The sequence below is a fragment of the Coffea arabica genome, chromosome 1e (assembly GCF_036785885.1).
Source record: "Coffea arabica cultivar ET-39 chromosome 1e, Coffea Arabica ET-39 HiFi, whole genome shotgun sequence".
NCBI lineage: Eukaryota > Viridiplantae > Streptophyta > Magnoliopsida > Gentianales > Rubiaceae > Coffea > Coffea arabica.
Window position 1 is genome coordinate 3,401,236 of NC_092311.1, and position 26,224 is coordinate 3,427,459.

The 26,224-nt window shown below is 36.7% G+C and overlaps 3 protein-coding genes across 10 annotated transcripts; 2 read left to right on the top strand and 1 right to left on the bottom strand.

The window, feature by feature from the left end:
- The first annotated feature begins 8,264 nt into the window (after positions 1-8,264).
- On the top strand, positions 8,265-10,782 carry LOC113690456 (zinc finger BED domain-containing protein RICESLEEPER 2-like). Its single transcript, XM_027208368.1, has 4 exons — positions 8,265-9,983; positions 10,102-10,162; positions 10,246-10,419; positions 10,631-10,782. Exons 1-4 carry the CDS (start codon positions 8,265-8,267, stop codon positions 10,780-10,782), a joined length of 2,106 nt encoding a protein of 701 aa, XP_027064169.1.
- Positions 10,783-15,738: 4,956 nt separating this feature from the next.
- LOC140008802 (7-methylxanthine methyltransferase 1-like) lies at positions 15,739-16,197 on the top strand. Its single transcript, XM_072053684.1, has one exon. The coding sequence runs from the start codon at positions 15,739-15,741 to the stop codon at positions 16,195-16,197; it is 459 nt and encodes a 152-aa protein (XP_071909785.1).
- Positions 16,198-17,078: 881 nt separating this feature from the next.
- LOC113697868 (putative disease resistance protein RGA3) lies at positions 17,079-26,156 on the bottom strand. Of its 8 annotated transcripts, XM_072051465.1 has the most exons (8): positions 22,084-26,156; positions 21,285-21,463; positions 20,820-20,999; positions 20,262-20,696; positions 18,913-19,148; positions 18,506-18,830; positions 17,552-17,604; positions 17,079-17,482 (listed from the first exon to the last, which is right to left on the bottom strand). In XM_072051465.1, the coding sequence occupies exon 1, from the start codon at positions 25,903-25,905 to the stop codon at positions 22,111-22,113; it is 3,795 nt and encodes a 1,264-aa protein (XP_071907566.1). In that variant the 5' UTR covers positions 25,906-26,156; the 3' UTR covers positions 17,079-17,482; positions 17,552-17,604; positions 18,506-18,830; positions 18,913-19,148; positions 20,262-20,696; positions 20,820-20,999; positions 21,285-21,463; positions 22,084-22,110. The 8 variants fall into 8 exon arrangements, with proteins under 8 accessions (XP_071907566.1, XP_071907573.1, XP_071907568.1 ...); XM_072051472.1 differs by lacking the exon at positions 17,552-17,604 and having other exon boundaries at positions 20,820-20,988; XM_072051467.1 differs by lacking the exon at positions 17,552-17,604 and having other exon boundaries at positions 18,506-18,827.
- Positions 26,157-26,224: the final 68 nt, after the last annotated feature.

A 26,224-nucleotide genomic window follows, 5' to 3' on the forward strand; every position in this document is an offset into this window, starting at 1 on the left:
TGTTTGTATCGAAATGGGACTTCTGCTAACTACTTCTATTAAAAAGTGAAGCAGGTTTAAAGACCAGAATTGGTGTGAAATAATGTGGGAATGCAAATAAACTAATTCACGGTTATGATAGAGAACATAAAAGCTAATTGGCAGTATATATGCTAAACTGAATTGCAGGAAAGGTAAAAGCGAATACCAAAGAGTCGAGCGGCCAAAAAAAAAAAAAGACTCCTGCTGCTTTTGGTCAAAATTTGCTTAACGATCAAGGAAGTATGAGACGGTAAAGAAGAAAACAAAATCATGTCCTAATTTATTAGGACATGAACTTTCGTCTATTATTCTTGACTGCAGGGAGCTGTTGACTACATTCCAGCGAATATGTTTCTACCATAACTACAGCGAAGCAAACAAATGTGCAGACATCCTAGCAAACTGGGGAAGAAACAGCACTCAAGACTTCACTTCTTTTGAATTATGTCCTAATTTTGTTCTTCCCTTACTTTTGCAAGACTTAAAGGGTGTTACCACCCCACGGATGACTGTACTTTAACGTCCACTCTGTAGACTTGGCTTTTACTTTAATGCATCTTTATTTACCAAAAAAAAAAAGAAGAAAACAAAATAGCTTTGGATTGAAAATTCTAGCGTTTAATACTAACAGTGGCACTGGCTTGTATCTACTTTTATGCTTACCCAAAAGACTTCTAGTTTCATGGCCGGATTTCATAACTTGTGTCTAGTTACTCCATAAATGTACTATGCAAGTGATTAATATGATACAACACATATGTAAAATTTTAAAATTACATTACTAACCATGAAATTAAAACTAAACTAAGGAATATTATAAGTGGCTTTTAGGATGGAACATATATGCTCATGAATTTTAAGCTACTATTCGGACAAGCCTGTGGTATCCTTCAATAGGATTTTATAATCACTTCAAAAATTATAATTATCTAACTTATTTGCTAAGTCTTCCATAGCTTACAGTTTTTCTTCGTTGTGTTGAATACGGTGGGAATTGAGAGACCGACATTGATTCTGTTGATGCAGTATTTTCTTGTTGGTTGACGAAATCAAAATCCTCCCTTATCTCTGACGGAGTTTTTGAGCATCCACAACCCATACCAAGGTTATAATACCCCGATGTGTAGTGATTTCCCATATTTGGATTAAAATAAGTAGGTGGAGGATATATGGGAATTGGGCATGAAAAATTTGGTAGATTGTGGAAATTTGATGGATAGTTGGAATTGGATAAATTTAAGGGATATACATAATTTTGCACATTTGTAGGAATACCAGAAAATGGGTATTTTGCGTAATTTGAAAAATTTTGGTGGTTTTGATTTTGCGAGGAGGATGAATTTTCTATATTTGGAGCATTTAACATATTTGTAAAACTACTAAAATTCTCAACTATTAACAAACTATTGAAATTTTTTTAAAAAATTGTGCAAAGAGGTTGAGGAAAATGAATGAGAGAGTAAAAGGGATAATAGAGTAGGATAGTAAGATATGAAAGAAAAAAGGAATGTGTTGTGTTTATATAGAGAATTAAAACATAACCATTGGAAAAAAAAAAAGAACGTTGCTAACTTTTCCTTGCCAATATAAATTTTGTCCGTTGTGACTTCAAAAAAATTAGATTTTTAAAAAAATTGGTCCAAAGGCACTAGCCCACCTATTGCACATATCATCAGAATGATACGTGTAATGGGTATTACACGGGCATAATGAATAACCGTGTAATGGATCAATGTCATCCTATTGCACATATCATCAGAATGATACGTGTAATGGGTATTACACGAGCATAATGAATAACCGTGTAATGGATCAATGTCATGACAGGTATTATACGCATCATTACACTCCATTGTGGATGCCCTTATACTAACAAAACTGGACCCTCAAAGGCAGCTTTTTGATGACAAGCACATGAAAAGTAGATTTCCTCGAGCAGCCTCTGGATTGTGCATTTGCTTATAAAACTTTGATCAGTAAGTTTTTTTTTTATTCTTTTTTTTTTTTGGTGTCCCTCAGGGAGTGGACCCTGCAGACTATTCTCCACCCTCCATAACTTGCTGACAGCAAGGTTCGAACCAGGGACCTAAGGCTCCATCTTCAACAACCTCAACCACCAGACTAAGCCCCGGAGGGCCAATAAGTTTACTTCTTCACGCACATTCATCAATGTCTTATGATCACCAGCCTCAAATGATTATATGAGTTAAACTTTTTAAAATATTTAACACCGGCACAACTATGCATTGAAATGATAAAATATTCAAGAGTTTTGGAAGGTGCAACCTAGCCCAATTATTACTACTGATCAGCAAGCTCAACAGTCAAGACTTCTTCCATTCTTTTGTTCCTAATTTTTACATACTTTCCTTCAATGACCTCTCACACCAATCATTCCTCTGTTCATCATCTCACTATTAATCTCTCAAATTCCTCCAATAAAGTTCAGTTTTGTGCCTTAAACCATATGCGCAGGTTTGATTTCTTAATCTACAATAGTTTTTGTTTTTATTATTTCTGCAATTTACTAATGTTCTAGTTTGAGATTTAAATCTAATACTGTATTTGCTTTGATTTTGCAGTTTTTATACTTTCAAAGACAAGTACTTATCTTTCTTCATCTTTTTCTTTTGTTTTCTTTTTCTTTTTCTCCAACCTTATTCTTAGCATTTTTAGCCGTTGCCTGAGTATAAGTTTGCCATCTTTTCTTCATCTCTCTCTCTCTCTCTCTCTCTCTCTCTCTCTCTATTTTTTCCTTTTTCAGTCTTATCAGCATTGTTTACATAGCATTTGGTTAAACAATTAGTAGCAATTTTTTTTTCCTTGAAGAAGTTTGTTTTCCAATTTCGTGGACAATATTCAATGAGATTGATACATAGTCATATTGCGGCTTTGAATATTAACTGATATGTGTGATAGCTAAGCTTTTGGCTTAGTATGTCAGAACTATTGTACAAGTTATCTCTGTACTAGTTTTGGCTTTCTTTCTGCCTTATATCTACTGGTGGATGCTACACTTTTTGTTATCTAGAAGATTTTTTCCTTATATTTTGTTTTGTGATTGTATGTATTATATTTGCATTAGGGCAGTGGGGATGTACTCTGCTAGATTTCTATTTTTTTCCTTTGTATATGGAATATTATGATGTTAAAGTTGGAGATGAAAGCTGTCTTTAGAGTGTTTGACTTCATGCAGAAAGTTCCGTTGTTCATACTTTCCATTTAGCCAGTAATTCTACTTACTGTTTGGCAACTTTCTCGATTTCACATTACTAGAAAACGAATTTCTTGTTTTCTTGGTCTCAGGCTTGTCACATTCATATACTTTGTTCAAGAAGTCAAAATTTGTTAATTGGCTACAAGGCTAGATCACTTCTCTGAACACTGAATGAAGAAATATCTATTGAATTTTGTTGCTGATGCAAACGATTAATATGTACAGTTTTTGTAGAAACACCCAATCAACAACTAACCAAACAGAGCATATATGTGTGCCTCTCAGGATGTCATTGCTGCAAAACAAGGGTAACATGAACAAAACTAGTAAGGAATTTTAGATTAGGCCAAAGGAAATCATCGAACTCCTAAGTTGGTCAAGAATGTGGTGTCTTCTATCATAATAAAGAGACAGAAGTAAGCCAATCTAGTGGTATTTTCAATTTCTTTCTGGTAAAATAGTGACTGCTGATTAATATGACTTCTGAATAGGTTTGTTCCAATTATTCTCATCTTATGAGATTTTCATTTGGTAAAGTTATCTTGATATATTAGTTTTTAGAGTTTGCCATCAATTAAGGTTGGTAGAAGGAGCAAAACCAGTTAAGTTGGAGCATCATGCATGCTCCCACACATTTTGATTGGTTGACGAAACTAGCACGCTTGGGAAGAACATGAGCAACATATATACTTAATCATATGTTGAATGATAATGATGCTTGGCAAATGCTTATTTCAGAGAGTAAAGCAGGTTAAAACAGAAGATATATGACATCCCACAAGTATTTCTAGTGACTTTCATATGTAGTTCAGCCCAAAATCATTTCATTGGTCAAGCATGGTACTAATGTAGCTTAATATCTTATTTCCACATTGAGTTTGATTGTATTTTAAGCCTTTCAATATTCCCTTAACTACTGATGAATATTGTTTCTGATCAATTCTCATTTTATTTCCTGCCAACTGCCAAGTACCCTTGTCCTTGACATGTATAGCAATAGCTAGATTGTTACTACTACTACCCTTACCCTCCTCACCTTTAACATAACTCCAAATTGCAGAATAGCAGCAAGGTACTGGAAATGGAACAAATTCTTCACACGAAAGGAGGGGAAGATGAGGAAAGCTATGCCAAAAATTCAACATTTCAAGTAAGTGATAAATATCAGATAAAGTCTGAATGATTTCTCTCCGGCCCTCTATATATAACTGTGCGACTGATCTCTAAATTGATACAAATATTGAGGCAAATAATAAGAGAAGCAAAGGACAAATGTTTATTTCTTTGTAAAACTCACACAACTTATAACATGAAATTACTCTATTTATAGAGTTTAAACCAACTCCACTAACTATCCCACTAACTCCACTAACTATCCCAATAACTCCACTCACTCCACTACTAACTCCACTAGGTACTCCACTAATCCCACTAGTTATTCCACTAACTCCACTAATTAGGTAGCATAAACAAATATGATTAATTAACAATGGTAAATACTTCTAACAATTCCTCCCTTAAACTGAAAGTTTATCAAACATTCAGTTTAATATGATTTATTAACTGCACAGACTCCAAGCAGCTTCCTTAATTTCTGAAACGTGGATAACTTCAATGGCTTGGTCATTATATCAGCAATCTGATCTTCACTTTTGCAGTAGAGAAAATCAATTATTTCATCCCTTGTGAGCTCCCTTAGAAAATGAAACCTCACATCTATGTATTTGGTTCTTCCATGTAGAACTGGATTTTTAGAGAGCTTGATGGCAGAACTGTTGTCACAATAAATTGTAGTAGCTCCTTCTTGCTGAAAATGCAACTCTTCAAGAATATTCCTTAACCAAATTGCTTGACAGGCACAGGCGGTTGCAGCTACATACTCTGCTTCAGTTCTTGATAACGTAACAATTGGTTGCTTTTTTGAACACCATGAAATAGCTGCTGAACCCATCATGAACACATACCCAGACGTACTCTTTCTATCATCAGAATCGCCTGCATAGTCACTGTCAGTAAAACCAAACAAATCTGATTTTTCACCATTCTTGTAAAATAATCCATACTCAATGGTTCCCTGCAAGTATCGAAGAATCCTCTTAGCAGCTAGAAGATGTGTCTCCCTTGGACTTTCCATGTATCTACTAATAAGACTTACAGCATGCATAATATCAGGCCTAGTTGCTGTCAAATACATCAAACTTCCCACAATTTGCTTGTAAAGGGTGCTATCAACCCTCTTTCCTCCTGGTTCTTTGATGAGTTTTAAACCCACTTTAACTGGCGTACTAACAGAATTACAATTCGACATTTGAAATCTGTTCAGAATTTCTTGCACATATTTTCTTTGAGAGACAAAAATTCCATCAGCAGATTGCACCACTTCAATACCCAAAAAATAATGCATCTTTCCAAGATCAGACATATCAAATTCAGCCATCATAGATTTCTTGAATTTCTCAAACATGGCACTATCATTCCCAGTAAAAATAAGATCATCAACATATAAGCAAACAATCAGCAATTTACCTCCATCTCCAATCTTTATGAAAAGTGTATGCTCATATGGGCATTTCTTAAATCCCTCCTTAGAAAAATAAGCATCTATACGACTATACCAAGCACGAGGGGCTTGTTTTAATCCGTATAATGCTTTCTTGAGTTTGTATACCTTATGTTCACTTCCAACCTTCACATAACCAGGAGGTTGATCAATAAATACCTGTTCCTGTAAATCACCATGTAAAAATGCTGATTTTACATCCAATTGGAAGATAGGCCATGAATTTTGAGCTGCCAATGCTATCACCATCCTAATCGTGTCATGCCTTGCGACTGGAGCAAAGACTTCTCCATAATCCACCCCAAACTCTTGCTTATAGCCTTTAGCTACCAGACGTGCCTTGTACTTGTCAACTTCTCCATTCTCCTTTAATTTCGTCTTGTACACCCACTTGACACCTATAGATTTTTGTCCTTCTGGAAGATTGGTTAACTCCCAAGTGTTATTTCGTTCAATAGCTGCAATTTCTTCATCCATTGCCTTCTGCCACTTCAAATCTTTGACAGCTTCTTCAAAAACTGTAGGATCACAATCGGAAAATAGTGCAAAATATGTAAGTGGGTCTTCAGATTGATCAATTCCAGTTACCTCATAATCAATCATCCATGCAGGTCTTTTTCTAATACGTTGAGGCCGTCCTTCATCTTCTGCTACTGTTTGGGAATTTGATACATTATCTGGACCATTTGATGGAATTTGTTCTGTCAACTGCTGCCTGTTTTCTTCATCAACTCCATCAAAATCAGCGGGTATTTGTTGTTTAATAATATTGTTGCTCCATGGCCAAAAATTTTCCTCATCAAAAATTAGGGGTGGCAATTTTGAACACTACCTGAAAACACGACCCGAACCTAACACGAAATTAATGGGTTTGGGTTTAGATTTTGAGGATTCGGGTCAGAATCGGGTCAGACCCGATAAACCCGAAAAAAATAGGGTCAAAATCAGGTCAAAATCGGGTTGACCTGTTAACCCGTTTCTAAAATAAAAAATAAATAAATAAAAATTAAAAAATTATCTAAACACTAAATAGGCTTACACAGTTACACATACACGTTCACTTAGAGAGTTAGAGTCTTCACTTGGCCAGTTGGCCGGCCCTAAATCAGTAAATCCTCATCCGAAAAGCCGAAATCTTTCTTCCTCACCTAACCCTAAATTTTTCTTCCCCTTTTCTTCTAAACGGCAAAACCAGAAAGGCGGCCGCCTTGCCCTTCACTTCACCAGTTCACGTCACGGTCTTCATTTGTCAAACGGCGGTTAGAAGCAACTACCAAGCAGCGGATTTTCTTCTCTAAGGTGCAGTTTTACAGCAAGTTTTTTTTCCCCTAAATCGATTTCTTTCTTGTGGTGTAATATCGCCCTTTGCTTCAGCTTTCTTTTGGTATAACCATGTATGAAGATGATACGGTAAAACAAAACTTTCTAGATTAAAAAGGGTTGGCAGAGATGTTTCTATTATAAGTTCAAATATTATACAAAAAGGTTGGTTTTCACTACTAAATACTAATGTAAATTTCTGTCGGTGGTGAGGTGAAACTTTTAAGAAGGATTTGGTGGTGATGGATCGATTTCTAATTTCTTCCTCCAAATCTGGAGGTTAACAGGGCAACAAACATATTGAAATATAAATGGCTGATAGGTCCGTTTGATGTTTGGTTCCCTTTTTCTTCTCTTCTCTTTGAACTGTCTCTGATTTCGAATTTTAATGTCCCTAATATTCGATCTGGGTTTTTGCATGGTAATTGTGATCAAACAACATTGGAGGGCTTAATGGTAGTGTTATAGAGGCAGTGGCGGTTCAGTGTTATGATGTAGAGGCAGCCGTGATCTGAGGAGTGCTTTTGATGTTTTTAATTTGGGATCTTCGACGGAAAATAGATATATTAAACTTGGAGGTCCAAATTTTGGTTTAAAACTCATGGCATACCAAAATTTTGGTTTACAACTCATGGGCAAATGGCGAATTTAGTACTCAAACCTTTTTTTTAATAAAATCAATTTATACCTTTAATTTTTATTTTGGCCAATCTAATTCTCAAACTTTAATTTTGTATCTCTGCTTTGATCCTTTTAAAGTGGCGCTGCCAAATTTTATCGTGACAAAAACCAGTAACTAATCAAGGAAATTATAGAAACTACAAGCCAGGTTCCAATTAAAAAAAGAAGAAAATAAAAACTTTCCAACAAACAAGGCAGAAAACAGATTTTCCATTAAGCTTGGGACGAAAACATAAATCGTCATTGTTTCCCCAAGATAGCAATAACATCAGACACCACTACTTCTTAAGTTTATTCTGCACATGACACTCACTTGCACTTGATTTAGTTTGTTATTGTTTCCCTCGTCCCCCCTCTTGTACTAAGCATTTTAATATGAAAGCACTATTATTTGTTTAAGTACTGAATATTTGTTTCAACCAAAAATCATAACTACTGAATTGCATAATTCTTGATGATTAACAGATGGATACAAGTATGACATATCCAAATTCAATCAGTATTGAAGAAGATGGTGATACAGGGAGTAGTGATAGCATCGAGGAAACAGGCCACACCAATCATCAATCTCAATGCCCTGACACTAGTGCAATTGGGAAAAAGAAATTACCTCCAAAAGCTACAATCAATATGCCTGGCAAGAAGAGGAGATTAAGTTCAGAAGTTTGGGATTACTTCGACATTATTCCCAAAAAGGATCCAAACGATGAGTTGAAGTGCAGATGCAAGAAATGTGGGAATGAATATTCTGCTGAGAGTAAAAGTGGGACAGGTAATTTGCATCGACATGTAAAGAGGTGTGTAAAAATGACAACAAAGGACATTGGACAGTATCTAATCACTTCTGACAAAGGTGCTCTTGCCACACGAAATGCACAATTCAGTCAAGATAAATTTAGAGAATTACTTGTGCATGCCATAGTAAGACATGAGTTGCCATTTTCATTTGTGGAGCATGAGGGAATTAAAAATGTCCTTACATATTTGGAGCCTCAAATTAAACATATGACTAGGAACACAGCCAAGTCAGACGTTAAAAAATTGCATGCAAAGGAAGTTAATAGACTTGGTAGTGAATTGCGGGGATGTCCTAGTCGAATATGTTTAACTTCTGATGCATGGACATCTATTGTTACTGATGGATACTTGAGTTTGACTGCACACTTCATTGATAGCAATTGGCTGCTACAGAAAAAAATTCTGAATTTTTCTTATATGCCTCCTCCCCATAATGGTGTTGCATTAGCTGAAAAAATTTACAATTTGGCTAGTAGTTGGCGTATTGAAAGGAAGTTGTTTGCCATCACATTAGACAATGCTTCTGCAAATGATTCTTGTGTTGCAATACTTAAGAATCAGCTTAAGTTGAAAAATTCTTTAATTTGTGATGGTGTGTTGTTTCATGTGAGATGTTGTGCACATATTCTCAACTTGATTGTGCAAGATGGTTTGAAAGAAATTGATAAATCTGTGGAGTTAATAAGAGAATGTGTCAAGTATGTCAAGGGTTCTCAAACAAGGAAGTTAAGGTTCACCGAATGTGTAACACAGACTTCTCTTGATTCCAAAAAAGCCTTAGTTCAAGATGTTCCTACTAGGTGGAACTCCACATATAGAATGCTTTCCAGTGCACTTTATTATCGCCTTGCATTTTGTCACTTACAATTAAGTGATTCAAATTTTCGGAGCTGTCCATCTCTTGAAGAATGGGGAAGAGTTGAAAAAATTTGTAGTTTTCTTCAAGTTTTTTATGAGGCAACTAATGCTTTTTCGGGGTCCAAGTATCCAACTAGTAACTTGTACTTTCCTCAAGTTTTTAAGATTCAATTGAAGCTGTCTGAGGAGTGCAATAGTTCAGATGATTTTATGAAGAGGATTGCTTCCCAAATGTTTGTGAAGTTTAACAAATATTGGTCTGAGTTCAATCTCTTGTTGGCAATTGCTGTGGTATTTGATCCCCGGTATAAATTTCAGTTTATTGAATTTAGTTATAATAAGCTATATGGTCCGGGGTCTAATGAATTAGTCAAGGTCAGGAATGCACTTTTTGATGTCTATAATGAGTATGTGAAGATTTCCAACACACCTGGTGCATCATCTTCATGCTCTCGAGGCAGCAATGAAGTTTATTCTCCTCATGGAGCCAAGGAACAAGAAGACAACCAATCATTTGATATTTTAGAGGTATGAAAATTAAACTTTTGTGACTTCATTGCGTTCTAAAATTATGATTATTATGATGATTTTTAACTATTTTGTTTTATTATCATATCTAATATATCTCTGTTTGTAACTTATGTAGGAATTTGATCAATTGACACCTTTGAATTTGCCTGTAGTGCACAAAAAAGTCAATTGGAATTGTATTTAGATGAGCCAAGAGCTAAACGATCCTCACATATTATTGTTCTTGATTATTGGAAAGCACAACAATTTCGATTTCCAGATTTGAGTAAATTGGCAAGGGACATTCTATGTGTTCCAGTATCAACCGTTGCTTCTGAATCTGCATTTAGTCTTGGTGGTAGAATTTTGGATCAATTTCGTAGTTCACTTTCACCCCAAATTGTTGAGGCTTTAGTTTGCACTAAGGACTGGTTATTTGGAGATAAAAGTGAAGGTAAATACAGTTTTTTTATACATATTTTAGTTTTCTGGTTTTGTTACTTATATATTTTTTTTCATTCTTATAATGTAGGATCTCTAAATATGAATTTGGAGGATTTAACTCAAAATATCATGTCTCTAAATATCAACAAGGATGAGGTTGATGCAACAATAATTGAGGATTCAAATTCTAATGTTGTTAATCTCTAATCCATGATACTTAGTTGCTATGAATGTTATTGCCGTGATCAAAGCAGTCCGGCTGCAGTTGGAGGTTGCTTGGAGGATGCACAAGTTTGGCATCATTATGAATGCTGCTGTTGTTAATGATGAGGGCCGAAGCATTGGTTGGCCTTGGAGCACCACTTTGTTGTGATTAAGACTCTAAACTTATATTTGGTGTAATGTATTGACTCTAAACTTATATTTGGTTGGCAGTATTTTGTTTGATTTGTGTGAAGTTGGAGTTATTAGATTTGGATGGATGATGTATTACACTATTTCTACTCTTATGGTGTCTTATCTTATGGTCATATGGGCTCTTGGTACAGATATTGATGTCTCTCATTCATTTAGGATGAATTTTGAATCTGGGATGCACCAACCACCCAGAATTTGCAGAAATAGTCTGATAACAAGCATTAGAAGTAAATGGCTTTGATATCAAGCAGTTGAAACTCAACTGTGTAGTTGTTTTTCGACAGTCTCTCTTAAATGGCTTGCATGATACTTCTGTTAAGAGTGTCTTCTATTTGATGAGTTATTGCAGCGTGTGTGAAATGACTTGGAGCTGCTTAGATTTCGATTGTGCATTTCTTGGTGGTAATTAAATTTGTATACTATGCATTTTATTTATCAAGAATGATAATCATATTTTTAATAGGATTAAATCAAGAAATTCAAATTGATTTTCGGGTTGGCGGGTTGACCCGCCAACCCGCCAACCTGAAATTATCAGGTTCGGGTCAGGTGTTCTGACCTGTTTCGGGTTGGCGGGTCAGGTTCGGGTCAGCGGGTTTCCTGTTATACCCGGGTCTCAACCCGACCCGCCAACCCGATTTGGACCCGATTGCCACCCCTATCAAAAATTACATCCCGACTGATGACAATTTTCTTGGTGATAGGATTATAAAGCTTATAAGCTTTTGACTGATCATTAACACCAAGAAAAATGCATTTCTCCCCTTTGTTGTCTAGTTTTGTCCTCTTTTGCTCTGGAACATGAGCATAGGCAATGCATCCAAAAATTTTGAAGTGATCCACTGTTGGTTTCCGTCCGCTCCATGCTTCCTCAGGCGTCATATTTTTAACAGCAAGTGTGGGACTTCTGTTCAATATATGAATGCTCCAGTTGACAGCTTCGGGCCAAAAATTTTTTGGAACACCACTTTTTGTCAAAATGCTCCTCACCATGTTCAATATTGTACGATTCTTCCTCTCTGAAACACTATTCTGCTGCGGCGTATAAGCGGTTGTAAGCTGCTTCTGAATTCCATGCTCCTCACAAAAATTTATAAATTCTTGTGAATTATACTCTCCACCACGATCACTGCGAAAAAATTTTATGGATTTATCTGCTTCCTTTTCGACAAGAGTCATGAAATTTTTGAACGTTGAAAATGCTTCAGATTTTTCCTGCAAAAAATAGACCCAAGTTTTTCGACTATAATCATCAGTAAACGTCATAAAATAACGTTTTCCACCATTAGATGACGGATTTATGGGTCCGCATAGATCAGAGTGAACCAGCTCCAAGACATTTTTTGCTCTCCACGATTTTCCTTTTGGAAAGCTATCTCGATGTTGTTTGCCAATAACACATTCTTCACAAACTTCTGAAGGAGTTGTGATTTGAGGTAAACCAGCTACCATATTTTTCTGTTGCAAAGTTTTCAGTCCACCAAAATTCAAATGTCCATAACGAAAATGCCATAACCATCCCACATCTTTCGATTTTGTCGAGAAACATGAATGAGTCAAGTTTTGCAAATCGAGTGGGAACATACGATTTGCCGTCATCTTAACTTGAGCAATTAAGCCCAACTTTGCATCTCGAATCTGACATACACCACCTTTGATTGAAATCTCGTACCCTTTTTCGAGCAACTGACCCACGCTAAGCAAATTTGTCTTTAAGTCTGGAGCAAAAAGAACATCAGTAATAGTGTGGGTAGAAGAATTTTCTTTAGTTTGGATAATTACCCTTCCTTTTCCCATAACAGAAATTGTAGAGTTATCACCAAACTTGACAGTGCTACGGAATGACTTGTCCAATTCAGAGAATGCCTTCTTATCTCCACACATGTGATTGCTGCAACCGGTGTCTAAATACCATGTGTTTTGTTGAGTTTCTTCACTCATGTGGCACACCATCAAAAGAGACACTTCTTCTTCTTTTTCTGCAAAATTAGTTCTTTCTCCATTTTGTCTATTCAAATTAGTTCGACATTCGGACTGATAATGGCCATACCTATGACATTTGTAGTATTCAACATTGGACTTGTCTGCTGACTTTGGCCTTTGATTTGTTAATGGATAGCCTCCTCGTCCTCTTCTTCTTCCTTGAAATTGATTTTCTTGGTGCTGGTATTGTTGTTGTTGGTTGCCACGATCATTATTTCCTCTACCTCTGCCTCTGCCTCTGCCTCCTCTCCATGTTGAGTGAATTTCTGCTGAAGCCACTAGTGCTTGCTCCTCTTTCTCTTGCTGGTTAATTTTTTGCTCATGAACCAACAAAGAACTCTGCAACTCATCAATTGAAATTGCATCAATATCTTTCGATTCCTCTATACAGCATACAACAAAATTAAATTTTGTTGTCATTGATCGAAGAATCTTCTCGACAATGGTGACGTCCTTCAAGTTTTCTCCATGGATCCTCATCTTGTTAGCGATTGCCATCGTTCTTGCGAAATAATCAGTGACTGATTCGCTTGACTTCATGCGTAAAGTCTCAAATTCGGTCCGAAGAGCTTGAAGCTGCACCCGTTTCGCCTTTGCATTTCCTTGATACTTTTTCTTCATGGAGTCCCAAATTTGTTTGGAGGTATCTTTGCTAAGAATTGTCTCCAAAATGGCTCGATCAATAGCTTGAAAAAGATAATTTTTGGCTTTAAGATCTTTCAGTTTCAGTGCTTCCAACTCCATTTTCTGCACCTCTGACAATATTTCTCCGGCTGTTGGCTCTGCTACTCCAGATTCGACAACCTGCCAATACTTCTTGGATCTCAACAAGTTCTCCATTAGCATACTCCAATGATCATAGTGACCATCAAAGCGAGGAGTTGCTGGCTGCACAAAATTGTCGGTGGCCATCGTAATTTACAATTCTCACAACTCACTTTTGTTTTCACTCACTAGCCTAGCTCTGGTACCACTGATACAAATATTGAGGCAAATAATAAGAGAAGCAAAGGACAAATGTTTATTTCTTTGTAAAACTCACACAACTTATAACATGAAATTACTCTATTTATAGAGTTTAAACCAACTCCACTAACTATCCCACTAACTCCACTAACTATCCCAATAACTCCACTCACTCCACTACTAACTCCACTAACTCCACTAGGTACTCCACTAATCCCACTAGTTATTCCACTAACTCCACTAATTAGGTAGCATAAACAAATATGATTAATTAACAATGGTAAATACTTCTAACAAAAATCAGTTTCTACCCTTTGGAGATCAGTGTTTATGAATGTCAACCATGCACTCAATCGGAGCATTCAGGGGTTTTGTTAAGCCAGCCTAGCAGAGGCAGAGTGCATAAGAGTAGCAGATCTGGGATGTGCATCGGGACCGAATAGGGCAAATTATATTTTACCCCCCTGTGGTTTAGCATTTTTTACATAACTCCCATATGGTTTCAAAAGCTATACATAACTTCCTCATGGTTTGGATTAAAGTGTCAAAGTGACGGAAATAGTCACTCGTAACGGAACTTCTAAAAATGTCGAAATTACCCTAATAAATACATGACACATTAACCCCGTATGATTTTTAAATTTTACTATATAACCCCCTTATGGTTTAATACTTTACCATATAACCCCCTTATGGTTTTCAAAATATACACATAACCCCCCTTGATTAATAAATAATTTTTAACTTTATATAAGGGTATTTTTTATATTTTAGGTGACTCCGTTACGAATGGTCATTCCTGTCACTTTGACACTTTAATCCAAACCATATGGGGTTATGTATAGCTTTTGAAACAATGAGAGGGTTATGTAAAAAAACGTTAAACCACAGGGAAGTAAAGTGGAATTTGCTTGACCGAATACGTTGTTAACAGTTGAAAGCATTATAGATAGCATTAATAGAGAATGCCATAACCTGAATATTCTTAAGCTACCTAATATTCAAGTTTTCTTAATGATCTCATGTCCAATGATTTCAACTTCATTTTCAAATTATTGCCTAGTTTTTATCAAAAACTTGAGGAATCATATGGACGTGGTTCAAGGTCATGCTTCATTGCAGCTATGCCCGGCTCTTTTATGGAAGACTTTTTGCTGACAACTCCATGCATTTTATACACTCTTCTTACAGCCTTCATTGGCTTTCTCAGGTTCGCCAATCTCCTGCTTTGTTGTTATTAACACGCATTGCTATGTTGGTATTTATGGACCCTCACTATCTTAATTTTCATTACTATCTATCTAAACCCCTGACTGCCTGATATAATTTTTACATTATTACTATCTGTAATAGTTTTTGCAATAGTTTTGCTGTTTTTTTTTTCTGTTCGATTAAACATTTGTGTCCTTATACTTGTCTGTATCTTACTTTCAGAGTACTTGTGATGCTACTTGAATCCTAATATGTAACCTTTGTGGTAAATTATCTTTGAACTCTTTGAAAAGGTTTGGATTTAGTTTCCAAACTCGCCATCACATATTTTATTACGTCCTTTAATGTTGTTCAGCAAATCAAACTGATTCCTTGGTGTCAATTAGAAAATTAATATTCAAGTCTTAGCCTCAAACATAATGAATTCTACAAGTATACCAAAATAGAATATGAAAGACAATGCCAAGCCCCAAAACATGGTACTTATCATGTATTTCTCTACCTCTCTGCTGCAGGTCCCGAGTAGGTTGGTGACTTAGGAAGGGTTGCCACTGAACAAAGGCAATATTTACATAGGTAAAACAAGTCCTAAGAGTGTGCATGATGCATATTTGGATCAATTTGACAGAGATTTTACAAACTTCTCGAGTGTCCGTGCTGATTGGTGTCTGGGGAACACTTATTTGTGACCTTGGCGACTAAAATCGATGGTCCCGTAGCATATAACGTTCAGGACTTACTTGGGATGACAATGAATGGCATGGTTTCAGAGGTAATGATTCATAGACACTCAATCTCGATACAATGTGCGGTGAAATATGATCCCATCTGGGTCAACTGTACAGGACTGATTGAGGAAAAGGCACTCGATACTTTCAACCTTCCACATTACCGGCCTTCTTTGGAGGAAGTAAAAACCATCATTGAGAAAAATCGTGCTCTTAAGATAAGGTATCTGGATACCATTCAACTGCGAGTGATTGGTGCGGAGGCGACAGATTGCGGGAAGGGCTACGTTTTCAATACAAACACCAATGCCAAGTACAGGGCTAGGAGCTTGAGAGCTATTTATGAACCCATCTTTCAAGCTCACTCTGGAGATGGTATAATGAACGATTTCTTTACAAAGTTGGCTGCCAATATCTCACAACATCAGGGAATGATGAAGAGCCCTATCAACAGTCTGGTTCTTTCCCTCTCCAGAACATGAAAGCGGAAGATGTATACTTTGGCTGGATTAGGTTCATGAGCAGGCTTAAGTGTGTCGTATTGGTTTGAAAGGGGTAGAAATAGTGTCTTAACATATAGATCTAAATAGTGCATGATGCATAAACCTGTGGACCTATTAGATTAAGATTGGCTTTGAATTTATATCTGAGCCTCCTTGGTGGGGTTTTTTTCCTTAATAGTCAGAAATAAAATGATGCGACTTTCCTTGGTGGGGATTTTTGTGATTTTAAATTAAAAAAAATTTCAAATTTTGCCTTTCTTTCCCTTCATAGCAAACATAGAATGGAGGAAAAAGAAAGGCAAATTTTGAAAATTTTTCTATTTAAAATCACAAAAATCATAGCAAGCATCATGCTAAAAGAGATGACTAGTTTGTTTTATTGAATTTTGTGATCATTAGTATAATTTTGTTGCTTATTTATATTGTTAGTTCATTAAATGTGAACTTTTTGATTGGTGAAATATATTTATTAATTGTTTCTAACTTTTAATTATTTTTATTCTTTTACTATTACAATTTATATACATGCATAAAAAATATTTAAAAAATCAAAGTTTCATCTCTCTCCTTAAAGTACTTTTTTAATGTTACTTTTTCTAAATTGATTAATTTTGTTATTAAAACTTTAATCTCAAGAGAGGTTTGTGTAAGCTAGTAAAATTGTTAGAAACCTCCGGGAAGGTTTATGAAATTATCCCTAAAGAAAAACCAAATGCCTTGGACAGCTGGAAGAGGACCGGTCAGGATTTGGTTTGACAAATTGAGGAAGGAGAAATTTTCAGCGAGCTTTTGAAGTCATTTGAGGCAAGTCTTGTAAAATTCAAACTTATTTAGCCCTATTTTTATGAACTCATGGTTGGTTGAAACCTAAATCAAACTCCCCAAAGCATGGTCAATTAAGTAGTTCAAAAGCTGAAAGCTCTAGGTCACATTAAAACCTCAAATCTTATCTCTCTGTAGGCCAAGCTAGAGTAATATATATATGCATTCTAGCCAGCTATCTGGGTGACAATTTTAGTATAGTAAAGACTTTTTACATGCCTACAATCCAACAGCTAGCTACTGGTATTCTTGCCGTCTCATCTTCATACTTTCAATGCTTCCATTGATATGAGATCCATATTCATGAGATTGACAAAGAGCAATCCAGACAGCTTAAACTGGAACCAAGATCAACCAAATTGGCTACAGGTCTCAGCCATGCCAGCTAAATGGTTCCTTCATATGTATTCCTTTGTCTCAAGCAAATCAGATCAGAAGAAACCTGCAAAATACATGAAAGGTCCCATATGTGTGTGAAAGACATGCCAACTTTGAGAGAAACAAAGTAAACCTTTAATCCATCGAGACTGCATTCATACACTTTAGCTCGAAAGCTGCTGCTTTCTACATGTTCCAACAAAGCCTATTAGACACTGATTGTCTTCAATATTGATACATATATTGGATAAAGAGTTGACAATGAACAAAGAACACTGTTAACAATTGGTAATGGAAAGATGATCATTCCAAATAATTACTAGATGAACCAAAAATGGAATTCAAAAATTAGCGAGGGCAATAAAATTTGCATATTGTCAATGTTAATAGAACATGAGAATGAAAGCTATATGTCTATGTAAAACTCGGAAGATCAGTGAGATGACAATCCTTCCTATGCTTACAAAGTGAGGTTCTAATCTTAGCTAGTTTGGCATAATAACCCAAGGAAAAAAGTCATGATTGATATTCATGTATTATAATTCAAAACAAATAATCAACGGATTTAGCCTCTAAGGGCTTTCTTTTGAGCAGACTGATTTCTCCTAGTACACTAAGATACTTAGGACAAAAATGGACTAGTAAAAGATAACCTTTTTCAGAAAGAAGCAGCAAAAGAATGCCGCAATTCTATAAATGTTGGCAAGTAGTTTCCTTCTTCCTTGAATTTGTTAAGAGTTAATTGTCAACTTCATTTCAATGGCTACGCTGAAAAAATGCTCATCTAACCTTAGCAGAATAGACTTGTGGCACAATATCTCTATCAAGTGGAATGAAGGACCTTGAAAAACTTCCTTGAGTAACATTTACTATTGGTCTTCACAGATGTCAGATATTTTAAAAGAGTTTCTTGGTAAAAATTCTTAGGTCTACTTATCTTTCTTAGCTAAAGCACAAAAAAAAAAATGCTACTTGAAAAGCACCTATTTATTGCTTATTTAAGTTAAAAATTTCTAATTTTCTACTATTCAAATAAAAAAAAAGTTAAAACCCAACAAGGTATTATGGTAAATATATGTTAGTTTACCTTGACAAATTCAACACCTAGCTAGGTTGGACACCCGGAATAATCAACTGTTAGCACAAGTGCATCATGAATCTCTCTTATTTTTGGGTGGAAAGGTATAGTCCATTGTCCAATTGACAAAGGCATTGCATGATCCAGCGGTAGTGCTTCCTTGAACCTTTGAACGAGGACTTAGGAACCCTTGCATGTGAATACATATTCTTGCAGCACATAATCTTTGAATTTCTTCCATCCCACTACATGCTTTGCTCTTTGCTTTTGCTTTCCGAATGACTGTTACTGCTATCTTCAACATCTAGCTTCCATCATCAAATCTTCTCTTCTTCTGAACCAAATTACATTTCCAGTAGATAGATAAAGAAAAAAAAATCGAAACAGGCTAACAAAAAGTTTAGCCAAATCATTACCTTCATTTCTGCATTCCGAGCACTACAGAACCATAACACTTTCAATTTTTCTACGTGGTGTTTGAGAAGCCTCCATCAATGCTAGTGCAAATTAATGAGCAAAATAACTATAATTGATGACCATCTTCATCTGGGAAACTTGCCTGCCGAGTGACAGTAATTTCTTCCTTTTGACATTCTCACAAAAACGACAGGGAACCATGTTGTTCTTTTTCCAACAAGATGATGTCTGCTTCCTAAATAGATTCAGGAAAAAAAACATCACCATGTTACTCTGTCACATATTGCTTTCTAGAAGACTGATCTTCACTCCCTAAGAGAACAATTGTCTACCACATCAACATCCATACATTTTTGCTTGGAAACCACTGCTTTGTACATGTTCCAACATAGCCCATGAGACATTTGTCTAAAATGCTGAAATAGATATTTCTATAAATATTTTATCATGAGCAAGTAAGTCCTTATGCAAGTAGGATGGAAAAAAATCACCAATCTACTAGATAACCAAAAATGAAAGGCTAAAAAACAGAGCATTAACAAACCAAAAGGAAGTAATGGTAGCAAAAGTCAATTGAATTTGCATAAATTGTCCTTGTGATTCTTTCTGAAAAGAAAGTGATGATCAAAGCTAAATGTTTAACTAAATGTTAAAGGAAGAGTAAGATGATAATCTTTCCTCTCTTTCTAAAACGACGTCTTAAACTAGAGTTTGGCAAACTAATCTGAAGAAAAAAATGAAAAATTTATATTCATGTACTAGCATTCATAAATTCTCTTATTAACTTCTTTTAGCCGACTGATTTCTCCTGACCGACTAAAATCTTTGGGCCAAACAAAATCAGAAAAGAATAACCGTTTTCAGAAAGAAATAGGTAATGGATGTCAATATCTTTTCAGTGTTGGCAAGTTGTTTCCTTCTTCCTTTAGTTCTTAAGAGTAATTTATCAACTTCCATTGAATGAGCATGCTGAAACATGCTCATTTAACCTAACAAGCAGATACTTTGTGATAGAGTACCTGTAATTAGGTGAAACCATGTTGGAGAACTTCATGTGAAACATTTAACATTGATTTCCCACCTTCATTAGCCTTCTGAAATGTTACATATTCCAAGTGGTTTCTTAATAATTTTAAATTATTTTTAGATTTGCTAGTCTTTCTTAGCTAAAACATAACAGATAGAATGCTACAATAACAAAACCTGTTTATTGATCATTCAAACTGCAATTTTTTGGATTGTGACTATTTATCTTGAAGTAGACATGTCAAAATAATTTAGTTAAGAACCAAGAAGGTACTTAGGGTACGTTATTTTACTAAAACAAATTCAACACTGAGCCTGGTACCTGGAATGACTAACTGTTAGCACAGTTGTATAATGAGTCTCTCTTGTTCTTGAGCAAAAAGGTATAACCTATTGTCCAATTCACAAAGGCCTTGCAAGATCTGGCGGGAACCTTTGAACGAGAATGTAGAAATTTTTGCCGCTGCAATTGCAGCACCAAAACTTTGAACTGATTCCATCCAAATGAACGACTTACACTGCAATCGCATGCTTCGTTTATGTCATCCAAACGATCACCAATGCTGTCTACAATGTCTAACTTCTTTCCATCAAATCTTGTCACCTATGGAACTAAAGTATTAGCACGTCCAGTTTTCTTCAAGCAAGTCTTGTACCTTGATAGCTCTCCAGTACCAGCTACCATGCTCTTCTCTAATTCTTCTCAATCCATACTACTTTCTACAAGCCTGGCACAAGCCACTCTGTTTTCAGCATGCTACAAGGAGAAAAGGTTCAATATTTGATTTATTTTGTTAAATACTTCCAGAAAATAGATAAAAAACACAAAAAAGAAAAGCCATTGAAACAGGCCAATAGACATGCAGTCAACATTTTTTACCTTCATTTCCACATTCTGAGTGGCATTCTGGTGGGAAAAATCACAGATAACTACCTTCCATCTTCAAAAACTGACTGATAAGTGAAAATAACTCCTCCCTCTTGACATTCTCATAAGAACAACACGAGAACCTTGGTGTTCTTTGTCCAAAAAGCATGATCTCTACTTCCTAAACAAATCCTGGAAAAAAAATCATAATATTATGTCACAATGCTGCTTCAATTATGACATTAAGTAGAAACATGAGCCACGGAAAGGTTTGGTCTGGTAACAATTTATCACTCAAAATCCTAAACAGTCAACAAATTAAGCTAAATTCCATTGATTAACCCATAAAGAAAATACACTAGTGCAGATACCACCCGACATTTAGGCACAATTACATGACTCAAACATACTTGCAAACTTGGAGCAATTCCCTTGTACTTCTAGTAAGTTGGGTGGAGAAATTTCCAAACCACATACCTCCTCATCTTTCTTCAAAAAAGATTGGAAACCACAGCCTAATGTTGCAGTTGGAGAATGTGAAAAGTGCAATAAGATGCTTTAGAGGTTCCAGGCTGACTTTGCCTCGAGCACACTTTTGAGCCTTTCGCAATGTTTTCGGCACTATCACTGCTTCCTGCTTCACTGACACTTGTGGCCTACAATGCCATAATGTTATGGTATCTGAATTTTAAAAATTTTAAAAGATGATAAGAATTTATAGTTTTAGCAGCAGCCTAGTTCCTCTGCAAACAATTTCAACTTGATCGACATTGAGCTAATTTTATGGCAAACATAATGCAGATTCTTACAGAGAGAGAACAGTGAATATTAAGAACATATCCATCTATTAAATGCCAGCGGTAAAAACAAAAATTTTAACGTTCTCCCCAAATTGCTGTTTCATTGGTTTTAATGTTGTTTGGAAATATCAGTGACAAAAAAAATAAGAACATACCCATTGAAGCTGAATGTTTACGCTTGCAATGTCAGTCAATTTCGTGGACAATAGTCAGTACCAAGTTCACATTTAGTAGTGAATTTTACCATGCTTATTAATTCATTCGATGGTTCAGAAAAGTAGATGAAATCCACAATTTCATTGTCTTTCAATTTGCTCGTAACTCTACTTTGTTAATGACAAGAATTAGTTTATAAATTGAAAGAGAGAGTAATTTCACCAGAAGAAGTAGAGGAATACGGATAGAATAAGATGGTGAAGAACAGCAATATCCAATAATGAAAAGCAATTAATCAAAAATTTGCAGTGAAATCTTACCCGATGGCTCAAAAAGATGACTTTTAATCAAATTTCAAGCTTTGGAATATTAGAGATCTTTGGCCACTCAGAGCCGCTTTGAGGAGTGCATCTTCGTTTTAATAGAGGACAATAACTAATTTCCAGACGTCTTAATTTGAGGCGTTCCATGGCATCTAAGGAGGGTAAATATTCAAGCTTTGGGCAACCCAACAGAATTAGCTCACCAAGAGACGCAAAATTCCCAAGCCAATCTGGTAAGGCCTCGATTGCTCCGAAGTAACGTAGAGATAGTGATGTGATGGTAGTCAAGCATTGAAGCTGGTGTGGCAGAGATTTCGTGTCACGCATCCCATACAAATACACGTGCCGGAGTGTTGATGAAGATGCTAATCCAGCCCAATCAAATTCGATTACTGAGTAATCTGAGAAGGGACCAATCGACACTTCCCTTAAGCTGGTAAGATGGCCAAATCCACTAGGCATCTCAGCAATCCAGTTGGGACACCCACATAACGAGAAGCTCTGGAGAGAAGGGGTTCGTCGCAAATCAAGGGGAAAGGAGACCAGACTGCGGCACTTGAACAATGTCAGCTTTCGGAGAGACGTACAGGACTCGAACATCTCCGCTGGTAATCTTGTTAATTCATCGCACTCATCGATAGTAAATCGCTTAAGAGACTTAAGGAGGCCTCTCTGTCCAAATGAATTTTTAGGATTTGGATGTCCAAATGATTTAATTCTCGAGCAACCCTGTATCTCCAAGTCCTCTAAAGTTTGAAATTGATAAAGATCTTCTGGCAACTCCCGTAAATTCTCACAAAAAGTGACTGTCAATCTCTTAAGACAAGCGGCGCAACTCATTCTTCTTAGTGTTGTTATATTATGGGCAGACATCAATTCTACATGCTGAAGAGTTGGAAAAAGACAGAGTCGTTCAAGCATAGCAGTGGGTAGACTGTGACAGCCATCAATACTCAAGCTGCTCTCTGGTCGTTTCACTAATTTTAGAGACTTGATGCATTGACCACCACGATCCCATAAGTCACCCCTTAAGTCAAGGGACGAGAGATTGGTTATATTGCTCAAAACCTTTTCTGCCACCAAAACATGGCAATTCCTTTTTATTTCCAATACATCAAGACTTGGGAAACGACTTGGAGTTGGAATGGTGGTCAGCTGGGGGCAACCCCAAATATACAACTTTTCCAGCACGGGAAACACATCCATCACATGTACTTCACCTGCGGTTGACATCATTTCGTGTGCGTCCTTCCACTCTTCCAAATTTTTCATGCCTTTAAGCCAGAGAATTTTAAGGGCTGGAAAGAATGTTTGTCTGCTAATAGTGCTTGAACCTCCTGATCCGCCGTCCTCCTCAGCACTTGTACTGTAGAATGAAAGCCCAATGCATGTTGTGTTTTTCAATCTAGTCAGATAGAGGCGCTTGAGGAATGGCAGCTGTCCTAGCGCAGGGAGCTTTCTGCATCTTGTGCACTCCTCCACCCGCAACTCCACCAGTGATGTCAATGTCAAATTCATGAACCATTGTGGAAACTGATCACCCATGAACTTCAAAATTTGTAACTCTTTTAAATTTGGGTGAGGTTGGAGGCCTTCCAACACATCTTCATCACAATTATCACTTTCTCGATCCCTATTGCCCCACTCAAATACCAACCGATACATATTTGGCTTTTTAGATAGGTTCGCTAGTTCAGCATCATCTTTGCCATTTACTAATTCAAGATTTCTGATCTCCAAGGAGCCTCTAAGATCTTGCAAGGTTCCAAGTTCTTGGATACCACGACCTTCCTCTTGACGACCTATGTTAAAGAACTCTAACGTTTGAAGACAAGTCCATCGTCCAATCCCGGATGGCATTTGGATTTCACGTCCTGTATCATCATCATCATCATCATCATCATCATCATCGCATCCTGTATCATCATCATAGTGAAGATGTCTCATGCTAATCAAATTGCTCATCTCCTTTGGAAAACCGTCTACAAGCATGCCAATTCTCAGTGTTTGCAAACTATAAAGTTTGCAAAGAGATTCTGGCAAAGTTCTAATCCTAGAACCTGAAATGTCAAGTAAGTGTAAATGTATTAGTTTGCCAATGGAGGTCGGCAACGCTTTGACATCTGCTCCAAACAATTTTAGGACATGTAAGTGTTTGAACTTTGATAACATATCATCAGCTATGCCACCCTTCAGAAATAATGTGCGAAGTGATGCTGATGCTTTTTCATTGATTCTTTCGGGTGAGTATACCGCAAGGTAACGGTCCTGATTGCTACCGTTACGATTCAAAATTGATTTTGCAAAATCATGCACAAGGTCATGCATTTTATACCATGTTCCCCACTCATTTTTTACTTCTTCCAATAAGGAAGTTTGCAGCAAAATTCTCAAATACTCATATCCTATTTTCTCCATCATTCTTTCATTTTGGGAATCCGGTTGAAGAAAGCCTTCAGCCATCCAAAGCTCAACTAGTCGATCTTGTTCCAATCTAGTATCTTGGTGGAAAATTGAGCAATATGCAAAACATTTCTTAACCGGTACAGGTGACAGATGATCAAAACTCACCTTAATTATTTGCTCGATCCCACCCTGATCTCCATTCAAGAGACTCTCCTCCAAAATAGATGGCCACTCCTCTTTTCTCTTTTTAGATAACAAACCTCCGATTAACTTTGCTGCCAGAGGTAGACCGTCACATCTTCTTAAAACTTGGTGCCTCATGTCTTCCAATTCTTTTGGTACTTCTTCCCCTAAAGTTGCCCATTTTTTAATGATAGACCAGCAATCATCATTGCAGAGCTTTCCTAGCTCATGGCGAGTAAAATTGATCTGCGGATGTCTAGACAGAATAATTGCCACTTCTTGCAGACGAGTGGTAACAAGACACCAGCTCCCTTTCTTCGCATTGAGTCCCGCCAAAGTGCTGAAAAAGTCATTCAACAATACTTCTTGATCATTCCACAAATCATCAAGAACAAGGAAATATCTTTTTGCCTTGAGTTCATCTTGAATTTTTTGAACTATAACCTCCCTACGATCCCCTTCAACCTTTCCTCCTGTTAACGATTCAAGAATCATTTTGAAGACCTTCTCGATTTTATCTACTTCTTCAGCCACACAAACCCAAATTTTTTTGTCAAAATGTCCAACAATTTGTTCATTTTTGTAAACGGCTTTAGCTAGAGTTGTTTTGCCTAATCCACCCATGCCAGTTATGGGAATAACTGAAATAACACTTTCAGATTCGGTCAACAACTTCTTAACTATTTCTGATTCATCCTCGTCTCTTCCTAGGACATCTCCTCGAACGATAGTAGAGTCGGTCTGTCGGCTTGTTGTGGCTCCAGAAGCAATAGTAGGGAATGCATCTTCAACTTGGTGCTTGTAGGCCAGTCCCAAACCTTCTGCATCCCGATGGATCCTTTGAAGGTTCGTGTTGATCTCCCTGATCATTGAACCCAACCTCCAACGAAAACCAATTTTATTAAAGAATGAAAAGCAGAAGAATACCTTCTTTTTCGTGAGTTGATTTCGATACTTCACCTTCCGACGAAGATTTTCACAGTTGAGCTCGTCCAGCACATTGTCAGCTTTGAAAACCTCTTCTTCCAGCTGCTTGAGCCAAATTTTCACGTCTGAGCTATGCATTTGCTCGTCGGCACCAGCCAAGAAGCCTCGAATCATTTCAGCAGATTTGTTGAGTCTCTCCAGCTCCGTTGGGAATTCACGAACCAGATTAACATGATCAGCGGCAAGGGAAACAACCGACTGCAATGCAACCTGAATAGTAGCACTAACAGCAGTATCAGCCATTTTTTCTCGCTTGGGATTGGAATTAGGATGAAAGTGTTCTGCAATGGTGATGGGGGGATGCTTTCTGCGATGAGACAAGGAAGGATATGGTTCAACTTTGGCAACTAAGGGCAGCAAGGAGGCTAAAACTTGCGGGAATGAAATTTTTCCACACAACTTTTTGCGCTTCCAAATTTTTCCACTTTTTGCAAAGCTACACTCTAAAGAGGAGACTTCCTGGAAGTTGCCAACAATTCGTAGCCACACCTTGTTGCCGACAAGTTGTCACATCTGCAGCATATAGCCAACCTTCAATTTGCAGCTGAGTCAACAAAGGCCT